Source organism: Triturus cristatus, chromosome 9 (assembly GCF_964204655.1).
Source record: "Triturus cristatus chromosome 9, aTriCri1.1, whole genome shotgun sequence".
Classification (NCBI taxonomy): domain Eukaryota; kingdom Metazoa; phylum Chordata; class Amphibia; order Caudata; family Salamandridae; genus Triturus; species Triturus cristatus.
The window spans coordinates 308,242,796-308,255,411 of record NC_140592.1 but is presented as its reverse complement, the minus strand read 5'-3'; the positions used below and the strand labels follow the sequence as shown (position 1 = coordinate 308,255,411).

The 12,616-nt window shown below is 40.9% G+C and overlaps 1 protein-coding gene across 3 annotated transcripts in view; it reads left to right on the top strand.

Annotated features, from left to right (window-relative positions):
• The window catches only part of MRPS12 (mitochondrial ribosomal protein S12), a 109,096-nt gene that overhangs the window by 37,665 nt on the left and 58,815 nt on the right, over positions 1–12,616 (top strand). Inside the window, exon 2 of one of the 3 annotated variants that reach the window (XM_085624985.1) lies at positions 4,343–4,417. The exons of 1 other annotated variant lie outside the window; for it this stretch is intronic. In XM_085624985.1, the coding sequence (XP_085481111.1) occupies positions 4,369–4,417 (49 nt within the window). In that variant the 5' untranslated portion in view covers positions 4,343–4,368. The remainder of the gene's footprint in view (positions 1–4,342; positions 4,418–12,616) is intronic. One more of the 3 variants, XM_085624986.1, reaches the window with a different exon arrangement.

Below are 12,616 nucleotides of genomic sequence, written 5' to 3'. Positions count from 1 at the left end.
TTCATAGCAAGCGTAACGCGATCAATATGATTGGTATAGTGATGTTTGAGGCAGTGATATGCATCTGCGTATTTTCTAGGATAGATGGCGGCTAAGGTGATAGGGGGCTACGCATATGTACATTTAACGTTTGTGGGTTGAACAATGTGAATAAAGGGCAACGAGTAGCGGCCGACTGACGCTTGATAATACCAGATATTTTGGGTATACAAGAGACACACATACCCTGGGGTAAATGCAAGATCTTAAAAGAGCTCGGATTTATACTGATTGTAGTAACTAGACAGTCTACTATGAATCGGAGTGTCACGATTTTGGCTTGACAAAGAATCTCTGGGGCGGGCAAGAAATTGGCTGACAATATTGGGAGGTGTGCCATAGCGGAGTTTAGGGTAGGGACACTAAGGTAGTGCTCTGTACAGTGTACGGATCTAACTTTGAGGCAGACATATATTAGAGCATTTAAATGTAGAACTGGCCTTTTGGGACACCCTGTTGATATTATGTGGTGATTTTAACATTTTAAGATGTGGGACGCTGATTATGAGAAATACACAGGTCGGTAACCGAGAGTTTTTAGGGCACTGCAGCAACTTTTAAAGGGTCACTGATTGGTAGATGTGTGGACAGCTATAAATCACATGGATCCTGGCTATACGTTCTACTCGTATTCCCATAATAAATTAGTTAGGCTCGATTATATCTTTATGTTTAGGCTACTTATTGTAGGGGCAAAAATGCAGATATGGCCTAGGATAACGTCGGACCTTGGCCCAGTGGTACTCGATCTCCTTAGGATTAGACATGTGAAGGATTGTAGGACTTTCACTTTTAATCGGAAACTTCCTTTGGATAGCCAGTTCAATGATCATATCAAAATTTGGGCCGCACAATTTTTGGAGATCAATAGAGGATCCACTTCCCATGCGATGGTTTGGGACGCACTGAAAGCGGGCTGAGAGGAGAAACGCTTGGTTATGGGCTGGCTAAACAAAGGCAACAAGATTTTCATGCAGGGACTTTTGGAGGATTTGAGGATCGGAGAGCGAGAACTCATACAGGGGATCAGAAAGGGAGAAGACTGTAAGGAGACCCAAACTAAGATTGCATGTTGTTAACTAAAATCGGCAGGGTGTGGAGTAAGGAAATTGCTGGCCAGTATAAAATACATAAAGAAGAAAGGTATGAATATGGCGAAGCTACAGGACGATGTCTGGCACAGAGGTTGCGAATCCGACAATCCTCACAAAAAAATATCGTCTTTGGTTGATGTCATGGGGAACGCAGTAGAAGACATGGAAGGAATCTTGGAGATATTTGATGCTTTTTATAAAGAGTTGTACACACAAGATAAAGTTAATGAGGATAATATAGAGTTATTTCTTCAACAGTTAGACCTAGTGGGCCTAGGACAGGAAGAGCAGGGATTATTGGATGCCCCGATCACTATGGAAGAGCTCGAGGAGGCAATCGGTTCACTGGCTAGTGGGAAAGCAGCAGGGCCAGATAAACTACCATTGGAGGTATAGCGAATGCTTTTTCAAGTAATCAAGGAAGATATGTTGGTTACATACCAGGAAGCGCAGTATGGGAATCGGCCACCATCATGGGAGGAAGCCACCATAGTGGTATTTAAAAAGAAAGGCAAGCCCTCGGTATTGCAAGGGTCGTATAGACAGATTTCTTTGATAAATGCAGATGGCAAAGTGTATGCGAAAATTCTTGCAGCAAGGTTAGCCCAAGTAATCATTCCATTGGTAACCATACATCAACACGGATTCATCCCTGGTAGGAGCATGGTCAACCATTTAAATAGAGTAATTCCGTTGATTGACTATGCTAATATACAACATAGCAGGTTAGGTCTGACGTTTTTTTTTTTTTTTAGATGCTAAAAAAGCATTTGACCGTGTCTCCTGGCCGTTCCATTGGGCCGTCATGCGCAAGATAGGGATCGGTGTATGTTATATCAGGGCTATACAAACTATGTATAAATCTCCTCGGGCTAAGATTTTTGAAATGGGTAGAAAAACCGCTCCAGTGTACATTAGTAGGGGGACACGACAGGGGTGTCCCTGTTCTCCTTTTACCTTTTGGTATATATATCAACCTGTTCCTGGTAATGTTGGAAACAACTAACAGGATTAATTCTATGACCTGTGGGCAATATCAAGCGAGGGTCCTAGCCTATGTGGACGATATCGTGGTGGCGACATCAGATCCAGAGCGAGCAGTTGCAGAGATAGAGAACTTGGCCCTGGTATTTAGGGAGGTGGTGGGATATAAACTGAACTCCTCCAAAACCCAGAATATGTGTATTGAAAGAGCCTGCCCTGGAGATGCACGGGTTACTGATGAAGCCATGTATTTGGGTATTAAAATCAGGATGTCATTGCTGGACTTAATAGAGGTTAATTGGGGCGGTATAGTTTCGGGGCTCAACGACCATTGGATAAGGTGGAATGCTTGCACCTATCGTTGGTCGGGAGGTGCAATGTACTCAAGATGTGTATTCTCCCTAAGGCTATGTATTATTTCTGGGCAGTCCCATTGGAGTGGACTCGAGTGCAACTATTGAAATTACAATCTGTTTGTGATAAGTTTTTATGGGGGCAAAGGAAAGCTCACCGAGCTTCGAAGTATATGATGTTACCTCGGGGGGGGGGGGGGGGATGGGCCGTCCTGAATTTCACATTTTACTATTCTGTGTGTCTATTGCAAAATATGCGGATCCTGTTGACGTAAAAAGGAAGGGCCGCTGGCGTAAGCACTAACTATTTATCAAATGCTGGTGGGGTCAGATGTTAGAAATTCCTTATTTAAGATTTTGGAGCCTAGTTACTTTAAAAGAACGCGGTTTAAGGTAATGATGACCGCATACAAGGTATGGAAATCCGCTCACAGAATGTTAGATTTAACAGGGATATGTTACTATACCCCAATGAAGGCTATGGCTATATTCCCTGCCATCTTTTGGGATGGAAAGGTGGAGGGCTAAGGGGATTAGGCAATTAGGAGACATATTTGGGGGGTACTCGCCTCTTTGTCAGATTTAATGGATTGCTATAAACTGCTGAAAAATGATTTCTTCAAATATTTACAAATAAACGATTTCTTATGTAAACCTCGTCAACATACAGGGATAGCCCCTAACCCTTTAGTGGAGGCAGTCAAAAAAAGGGCAAAGATAGGTACATTGTATAGAGTGTTAATGGATACACAGCAGGATGATCTGGAGATTCAAAATATTAAATGGTGGCCCCGACTAGGACATGAAGGTATATATGTGCAACAATCAATTTGTCACTGCTGGTAAAATTTTGTTGACTGCTAGTTTGAGAGCTCAACACTACAAGACATTATTCAATTGATATCCTACACCAGCAAGAATGATGAAATGGGGGGGTTAAATGATGGGAAGTGCTTCAGCCTTTACCTATTTTCTCGGTCTCTTCTCTTTCTGTCCTTTTGGTCCTGTATCTCTCTTCAGTTCATTGTCTCTCTCCCAAATCTGAATCTTTCTCATTAGACTGTTGCATTGCTTTCAGTTATTGCCCACTATCCACTTCACTCCTGTTCTTCTCTCCCAGCCCCGTCTTCAGTCCTCTTGCTCTCCATTCCTTTCTATCTTTCTTTATTTCACACTATAGCTGTGTCTCTTTTCGCTAGTAAGTCTGCATGAAGAGCTCGTTTAGTGATCTTGGAGACACCATGTAGAAAATTGCAGAGTGGGAAAAGATCTGCAAACTATTTTGATGCATGTTGCCTCATTCATTTCAATTCAATTTTTTCTCGTTTCCACAGTAGTTTCCTCATGCATTTGAATATATTTTTTTGTCATTCCCACAGCACATGCTTCGTAGATCTAAGCAGACTATTACTCTGTGCATGTGTTACTGGTACCACACTAACATTCTAGTTTGCTTTCTCTAGCACTATACATTCGGGCACTATACATTCATTTTCTCCTGTTCACATACCTTGCCTCGCCGATTTCAGTATTCATACTCCTTCTCATAAGTGCCCTGCTGACTCTATCTTATCATAACTACATTTGGGCCATGAGGTGTTTTTCGCTGCACTAATGTAACTCGTTTTACTGTGTAACGGGCAATAAATACGTGTTGTCCCTTGTATGTTGTTTAAGTTTGCTTTCACCAAGGGAATCGTAACCGGGGAGGCCTTGATGCAATTCCACTTTTTCTAGAATGGGTAGAGATTAGGTTGTGTTAGGTGCACTAAGCTTATATATTTAGAGTGAACTATGCGGTGTCTCCAAATTTGCCAATTTCTTTAGTTTTTTGTCTCTTATGCTGTGTTTTTTGTTCTTGAATCCCAACAGTAGAATTTGGATACAGAACAAACAAAATGTCTGGTGCCGGTTTCCTTGGATTAGTAGCAGCTTCGTGGAAGTGGAGTAAGTTTCTTGTTGTGAATTTTAAGAAATTCTTTGCCTTAGCTCCCCTGCCCTGGAACAGCAATGTTGGTTATGGAAGCTTTTCCTGTACTCTGGACAGTTTTTAGTGATTTGCTACATGTGTCTTTAAGGTATTCAGTTTATTTGTGTATTTATTTATTTTGCACCAGATATTCAAACCCTGCTGCTATCGGGTACTCCTGATGAGTTGCTCTTCTCCTTCATCTCAAAATCCTTTTCCAAATTAAAAAAACATAAGGACTGACTTAAGGCCACCCCCACGTGCATATAAAGAAACACATAATTAACAAAATGGCCGATGGTGCAACTACCCTCAGATATCATAAGTGACAAGATTTCTGCAAATGTCTGAAGTCTATATAATCTAATATCACAGCATTTCTCCCTACACATCATGTGCAGCAGTGTATACCACAGCCCAGCAGTGAGTTTGTCTAGATTAGTGGTTGTGACTTATCTGGAACCTCACTTAAGCGTTACTTGAATCCGGGGACCCCCACTGAATCATTAATGGAATCTGTGGACCAGTGCTTAATTTGTGATAGAGTGCTGATGCCGAAGCTCTGCTCAGAAGCCAGCAACCGGTGCTGTTAAATGTTTGCATGCTGAATACGAAGGCCAGTAGTCTTCAATCCACAACCAGGCAGTCCCTGCCTCTTTTTCTCGCTCTTGCAGAGTCCTGCTTTCTGTTTGTGATGGTTTTGCAGTCTTTCTTCTGCTTTCTTACTGATCTGTGTGTTTTTTCCCCTCTCTTGGACTCAGTAAATATCTAATACGGAAAAATAAGTGCCAGTGCAGGCTTCAGAGTTCTAAAAATTTACTAGACCTGCTGGTCAAGTAACTTGAATAATCTGCTTGACCTAACTGTAATGTACTTGACCTGTAAACAGCCTCAAATTGTGTGATCATTGGCAAATATTTTGTTATAAAAAGGTATTTTTCATCATTCTCACATAGGAGTGCACCTTCGAATATGTGCTTTCAGCATTTTGCTGTACAAAACTCTTTTGTTTGATTAAATAGACTAAATGTTTGTTCAATGTGTAATAAGAATCTAGCCCACATAGGGTTCACATGATCCCTAACTTGCCTCTCAGTTTACTAATAGCAATGCCATCAGGGCAGGGGCAGGAGTGTTTCTCAGTTCTTGTGGAACACTCACTTTTAATACATCTATTACTAAAGCATGATGTGGTAACGCATTTCCACTACTTTGCCTCGTTACTGATAAAACTATATAGTGTATTAACAATAATATGTGAAAACTGGGTTTCTGAAAACACATTTATCATTTGCATGCCACCAAGTAAAGTGTTCTGATTTGTTTTTCATCCTTTTAAAATATTTTTCTATCATACAGAAGTACCAAAATTGGGTTTTCACAACTACTGAAATATATTTTGAAATGTTTTTACAGTTGACTTATTAGCTATGTAAACGTGTGTTAGGAAAACCCCTACAGCAGGGGTCTTCAAACTGGGGAGCAGGCCTTAACTGATCCTGCGGGAGGAGGGGGGCTCTCGTTGAAAGAAGCATCAGGCTGAAGCTTTGTTTTAAGAACGGTAGTAAGACTCTCAGTAATGGGCCATCACTAACCTCGTTTCTCATTTATATCTGGCTAGTAGTATGTGTCAAAAGTAAAGGGGTTCCAAATATTCAATTCTCTCCACTCCCATTTCTGATAATTACACTGTGAATAGTTTTACACGTTAGTAAGGCCCAGCTAACCACAATAGCTTGTTCCGCAATCATGTATTTGATTTCAGTTTTAAAAGGGGAAACAGAACTTAACTGCAATTTTTAAATAAGTCTGGACATATTTAAACATTCCAGAAGGGGGTAGGAGGCAATTTTTTGTGTTTTTTTTACACTGGGGGCTCGCTGCATTAACAAGTTTGAAGACCACTGTCCTACAGCTTTTCATTTCACACTTCGTACAGCTGGCAGACAGTTCACTTTACAAAATCCTGGAACTCTGCAGTCGGAGAAGGAAAAGAAATTGTAAACTCACTTCTGACCTCTGTCTCTCAACACAGAGCAAATATGACAAGATAAAAACAAGATTTAAAGGCATCTTTATTGCTCCTTCACTTTCCTACTGAACAAAACACCTTTTCTTTGTCAACTCACCAGAACGGGCGAGTAGGTCCTAATTGTAGCTCGACCTGATAAAATCTGATTCGCCATAGCGAGTGGGTGAGTAGATTTATCAAGGCCTGTAGTGCTCCATCCCTGCCCTAAGCAATTTAGATGACAAAATTATACAGAAATATAAAAAATATGCAATGGTCAAACAAACACTCAAATGATAAAATATTTTACTTAATTCAAATCAAAAACAAATATTAAAAACAATACAAGTTATAATGGGAAGGTTGGAGCTTTTTTGAAATTCAGTTGAAGCCACCCGTTGTCCATGCTACAGTCCGTTTGATCCACTTGCACTGCTCCCAAGAATCAATCTGAGGATACCAAGTTACATTTTACTCTCTCTAATTTCAAATTCCTTCATATTTACAGAGCGTTTTAAAAAATTTCAACTTTACTCTTTTATTTATATGCACTTTATTTATCTGTTATTTAATTTTCTAATTGCGTACCCCCTTGAGGAGGCTTCACAGATTACCAGGAGTGGCCGGACCACAGGTTAAGAACAACTGGTCTGGATCATAAACTCAAATGAATAAATAACACAATCTTCAACATTACATAAAAATGCACATCCAGATCTCCTCCAACAACCGGCATTCCCAGAGCATAAGGAACCGGCTATCAGCATTTCATTCACCTCTGAGAACATTTATTTGAAGTTTAATCCTTTAACCTGGACACATTGTAGTATACCTGCCACCTGTTTTGTTCCTGGTGTATCCATGTGGACAACTGAATTTCCAAAACGTTACCCAACGTTTTCGAATCCATATTTAACAAAGTTATAAGACAGTATAACAACAGTATTTTGTCACCTTACTGGGCATTAAACACTAAATATGAGCCTAATGTAAAATGTTTGATGTTACACTTCTCCATAAATTAAGTTTACAATTTGACTAGTCAGGTCACCAAAATATCTGAGAATCATAACGGTGGTTCTTAACCTGTGGACCGGAGACCCCTCAGTGTCCGTAAGGCCTACTAGGGTGGTGCACGACTAGTTAGAAAACTAAATAATATTAATAAAGTGTATTTTAATAAGGAATCAATGTACAGCTGAAAATGTAAAAGCATTCTGTGAGTGAATTTGAAATTGGAAGCAAAAAATGTTATTGGTATCTTCAGGTTGATTAATGGGAGCAGTGCAAATAGAGTAATGGTGAATTCATATTTGCATAAGTTTTAAGGACTGGGCAGCATCTGTCCTTTTATACTGTAATAAGTTTGTACGGATTTATATTTATGTAAAAACAAATCCTAAAAATCATATTTCAGAAAACCTTCCAAAGTAGTTTTACTCATTAAAATGTTTTTTTATGGAAGCATTCAAAACTACTTGCTGCATATTTAATAATTTGATGTTTAAACATTGCTGAACAATCTTTTAACCGAATGATTAAAATGGTCAAGCTACATCTGGTTCAGGATTGAAGGCCAACCAAGAGATGATTTATATTATTTTCATTCATTATATTCCAAGCCAAGAAATAATAATTAAAAAAAAGCCAAATCACAAAAGTAAAAACAATCCATAATGGGCAGTGTTTGTGCCTTTTAAAGAATTTACATGATAATTCTTCAGTATTTCATATAAATGCCCCTACATTGTTTAAACGGTTAAAAGCATATTTTATAGAATTTCCTTTCAGTATTGTCAATTTTATTAACAAAAAGCTGTTTCACTAACGAGATTTAAGGTAGAAGACTGATGAACCCAGTGGTTAGTTTTCAAAGATTTTTGTTTTATGCCCGCTACAAAAAGGCAATATTGAAAGGATCAGGCAGAGGAAATGTTTTCTCTGCATAAAGGCAAAAATTACATTTTAGTGGACTAGAGATTTTATTCTCCATGTCCCTAGAGTCCATGGTCTTAAGTGGTCGATGAAAGCTAAAAGCTGCTAGCTTTGGAGTGTATTTATACTCTGTCAAGCTGTTATCTGACGCTGCAAACTGAAGAAAACGCATGGGATTAAAATACTGATAACATTCTTCCAGTAGATATTTTCTAAAGTTAATTTAAGATTGTTTTCCAAAGAACATCAACAAATATGGAAGAAGGAAATGAAAAACAAAAGCACATCATTTTTAACATATGAAAAAATATTAAATATTTTACTTAAAATATTCATAAAGGAAATGTTAATTTTGTTGTAAGGTACCTCTTCTGTGCTGAACTGTTTCATACCTTAAACCATTTAGTTCAAAAACACAAGGATAGCCACCTAGTTAGTGCTAGGGTTTGTACAGAAGACTTGTGTAGTGAAACATTCTAAAAATCATTGCTGGAAGTCTGAGTTGCAGCTTAGACTTATTAAGCCTTCTTTAAATATCCTCCTAACCATACATTGTTGGGTTCAACAATCTAGAGAATTACCTGGTGTTGATGGTAACCTGCTATGGTTTCACAACTCAAATAGAAAGTCCAGTTGTAAATTCCTTTATGGGGGAAACATGATATTTTCCACACAGGAAGGGGAACCACCAGAGCTAAATAGTCATAAAATTTGTTTCCAAGTTTATGCACCTGCAAAGAATGTCTTGGACAGAAAATTCCATAAGAACCCAGGCTTGACCTATACAAAACAGCACATCTTCTCCTGATAAAATTTACTTGCATACTATGTAATATAAAAATACAGTACATGTTATAAGTGAGTGATAAAGAGGAAGCATAATAACTGTACAATAAGCCAATAATCTTAATATGTTTATAATGTCTAAAAATAAACCTGCCAAAATTGAATGCCCCAGAAATACCAATTGTGAGGATTTCGGTGTGTTCTTTGGTACGGATGTGTTGCCTTACATTGGAATACACTTACAAAAACTGTCTTAGGTCCAGTCAGGCTTGTTTGAACAACCTTAAACTAAAGCCTGGATAGCTATTGCTGTCGAGCAGCAAGGCTTTAACAAAGGAACTTTGGGCCTGATTATGAGTTTGGCGGTCTCGCAGCAGGCCGCCACGCCAGCACCTGCTGCGAGACCGCCAAACACGTAGTCAGACCGCCCGCCGGATTACGACTTGAATCCTGACTGGCGGTACTGCGATGGTGGTCCTGCGACTATGACTTTCTAAGGCTCAAAACACAGACATAGAAAGGCAATGCCTTTGGAGCGCTGCAGCACATTCCTGCACAGGAAGAAATGCACCATGTTGTGCTTGTCTTCCTGTGCAGGAACTGGGGGTGCACACATGCAGGAGGCACAACATGTGCACCCCCCTGCACACAGGCGATGGGAAGCCCTGTAAGTGGTTAGGGTTGCAGTGAAGCAACTCGTAATATGCTTGCTGGTGCAGCATCGGTACCGCCAGCATATTAAGGCCTCTGAACACTGCAACACTGCAGTGGGATCTATGATCTGCAGTGGTCCTGTGGCGGTCCGACTGCCAAAATCTGAATACAGTGGTCGGACCGCAGGTGTGGTGGTGGCCACACGGCTACCACAGGTTCGGCGGTCCATCAGACCGCTAAGCTTGTAATTAGGCCCTTAGTGTAAAGCATTTAACAGTAGCACACAACAAAATAAGAAAGATGAACAACACAAAAGAAACTTGAGACTAATTTACAACAAGCATTGCAATCCAATAGGTCCTGCATTTGCTTGAGTTAGAGCTGTTGGCATTGTAAATGGCAATGTCTTTTAGCTATGTGTTATGGAGTGTGTGTGTGTGGTGTGTAGTGGAATTATGTGGTTTGGATTGGAATTGTTAGTTGTGAAATTGTGTGGCGTGTATTTGTGTGGTGTGGATTTGTGTAATGGAATTATATGGCATGGTGTGCAGTAAACTTATGTGGATAGTAAATATGTGGAGAAATAGGATAGAAAATATAGACTGTGCACAGGCAAATTTACAAACCAAACCAGGACGAGAAGGAAAGAAATGGAGCACTGATTAAAACAAGAACAATCTCTGTTACACAGGCAAACCACTTAATCCAACAGCAAATGTTTAGAAGGCGCACACGGCGCAAACACCACCACTACTTAGATTTCCCTTGGCAATGGCCATAAAGATGAGATGTTTTGACCCGAGCTCATAAATCCGCCATTTAAAGTCAAGAATGCAGACAAGGGAAACAAGGCAATGGGGGGCCGCGAAGGACATGCTGGAGAAGCAGTCTTAAATAAACACAATCCCTAGCTACAACTCTAAAATAAAGAAAGGTAATGGCAAGAAAGCGAATGAAGGCAGCACGATATCCAGTCCTGAACTTTCCATCTAGAAATCAGTGATTTTGGGGATGTTAATCTATTGGGTCCAAAAATTCAAACGACTACATCATTCAGTATGCTCTATTGGGTCACAAAAGTCTAGGGCAGGAAACTACTTGTGTAGTGACCTGGTGAAAAATGGTAACTCTACGTGCTATTTTGAAAGCTTCTTAAATCAGTTATTTGGCATTAAAAAGATAAAATACTTATGCAAACCTTGGCAAATACGGAAGGACTGCTGTTATGTAGCAGTTGAAGCATGTAAAAAGAAGGGTGAGTGGGACCGCAGAGAGGCGGCAGCTATTTCTGTGCAAGGACGGTAGTCCACCGCTAGAATGGAGCCAGCCGTCAGCACACGGAATGGGATTCCAAGGCTGACGGATGCAGGTCGGAAAAGTACAATTCTTCACACTGTGTGCTTGCAGCAACAATATGATAAATTAGAGTCTAGTGTTTCACTGTTTAAAACATAAACGTGTACGCTTTCAACACCTATATACACTCGAGGAGACACAATCTGTCTTACATGCCCTGTGTACTCTTGGTACCATATACTCGGAACTTGTAAGAAAGCCAGCTTATGCCGATTGGGGGTAGCCAATTATGTATATTTTGTAATGGGTTAGAACACTGGCACGGAGGTCTGGGTAGCAGGCTTTAGTGCACTCCCAGAGTTGAAAAACCAGCAGCTAGTAGTCCAAATAGGGGCAAAAAAGTGGGGGGAAAGCCTGCAAAAAGCCAGTTTCCTTAACAACCCCCCCCCCCCCCCCCCACCCTTCCTACCACCAGCTAATATGTCTAGGAGAACTCCACCCCCACAGTTGCTGAGTCTCCTTGACCAATCGCCAAGGAATGATGTAAGGAAACTCTCTTACCATTGCAGAGCGTACTCTGCCTCACATCCTTCTGTGAGGGTCATTCCTTCTGGGGAACTGACTCACCTCAACCATGACAGGACCCAACCTAAACTGGACCTTAGCTGAAGCTGTGTCTTTACCATTCTTATCTTTTGCCTTGGGTAGCTAGGTTCTTACCTCCTCTAACCCTACTTTAGCTAGCGCAATGCCTAGCTAACCCAAAGAGTTCACACAACGCTTGAGTAATCCACCAACAGGATCAGGAGTGTGACTTTACTTCTTGTCACAGGGTCTGTCCCCCATGCCAAGGACAAGGCTGACATAAAGGCAAGCACCCAACCGAGGCTACTGACAGCTATCAGTCCCCAGAACCACACCCTACTTTAGGGGCTACTGTGGGTTCTTGGAGTCGCGTTAACTTTTAATAGTGGGGAGTTACCACCTCATGTGGCATTTATCCTTCTTCCGCCCCTTCTTCCGTCAGATCAAGGGTAACACCCTGTTTGTGAACTGTTGCCTGACATTCCAGGACTTCTTTGGGGTCAGGAGAAGCATTGCCAGTGCCAGCTCTGGATTTCTCTCTTACTCGTATAGAATGCCCTTGGCTCCCTTGGTCTCTTGCTAAGAGTAGCCTTCCTTTCCTTCTTTTACCCTTTTTCCTTTTCTTCTGGGGCCTGAGTCTCCTAACCTTAGGGACATGATCGCCAGGATCTTTGAGTAGTGCAGCACCCTGGTCGGCTGCCTCTTCTGGTCTCAGACCAACATCTAGGCGGTCTTTGCCTAGGATGCAATCTAGGGGTAGATCAGGACTGCCTACCCACACTGTGTCAGCTGAAGGTGCCCCCTACTTCTTGTGTGACTAAAGCCACGGATCGGTTTGTGATCTCCCCTGGAGTTGCCCTTACTCTCCGGGCAAATATTGATCCGGAGTTGCCCTTACTGTCCTTACATC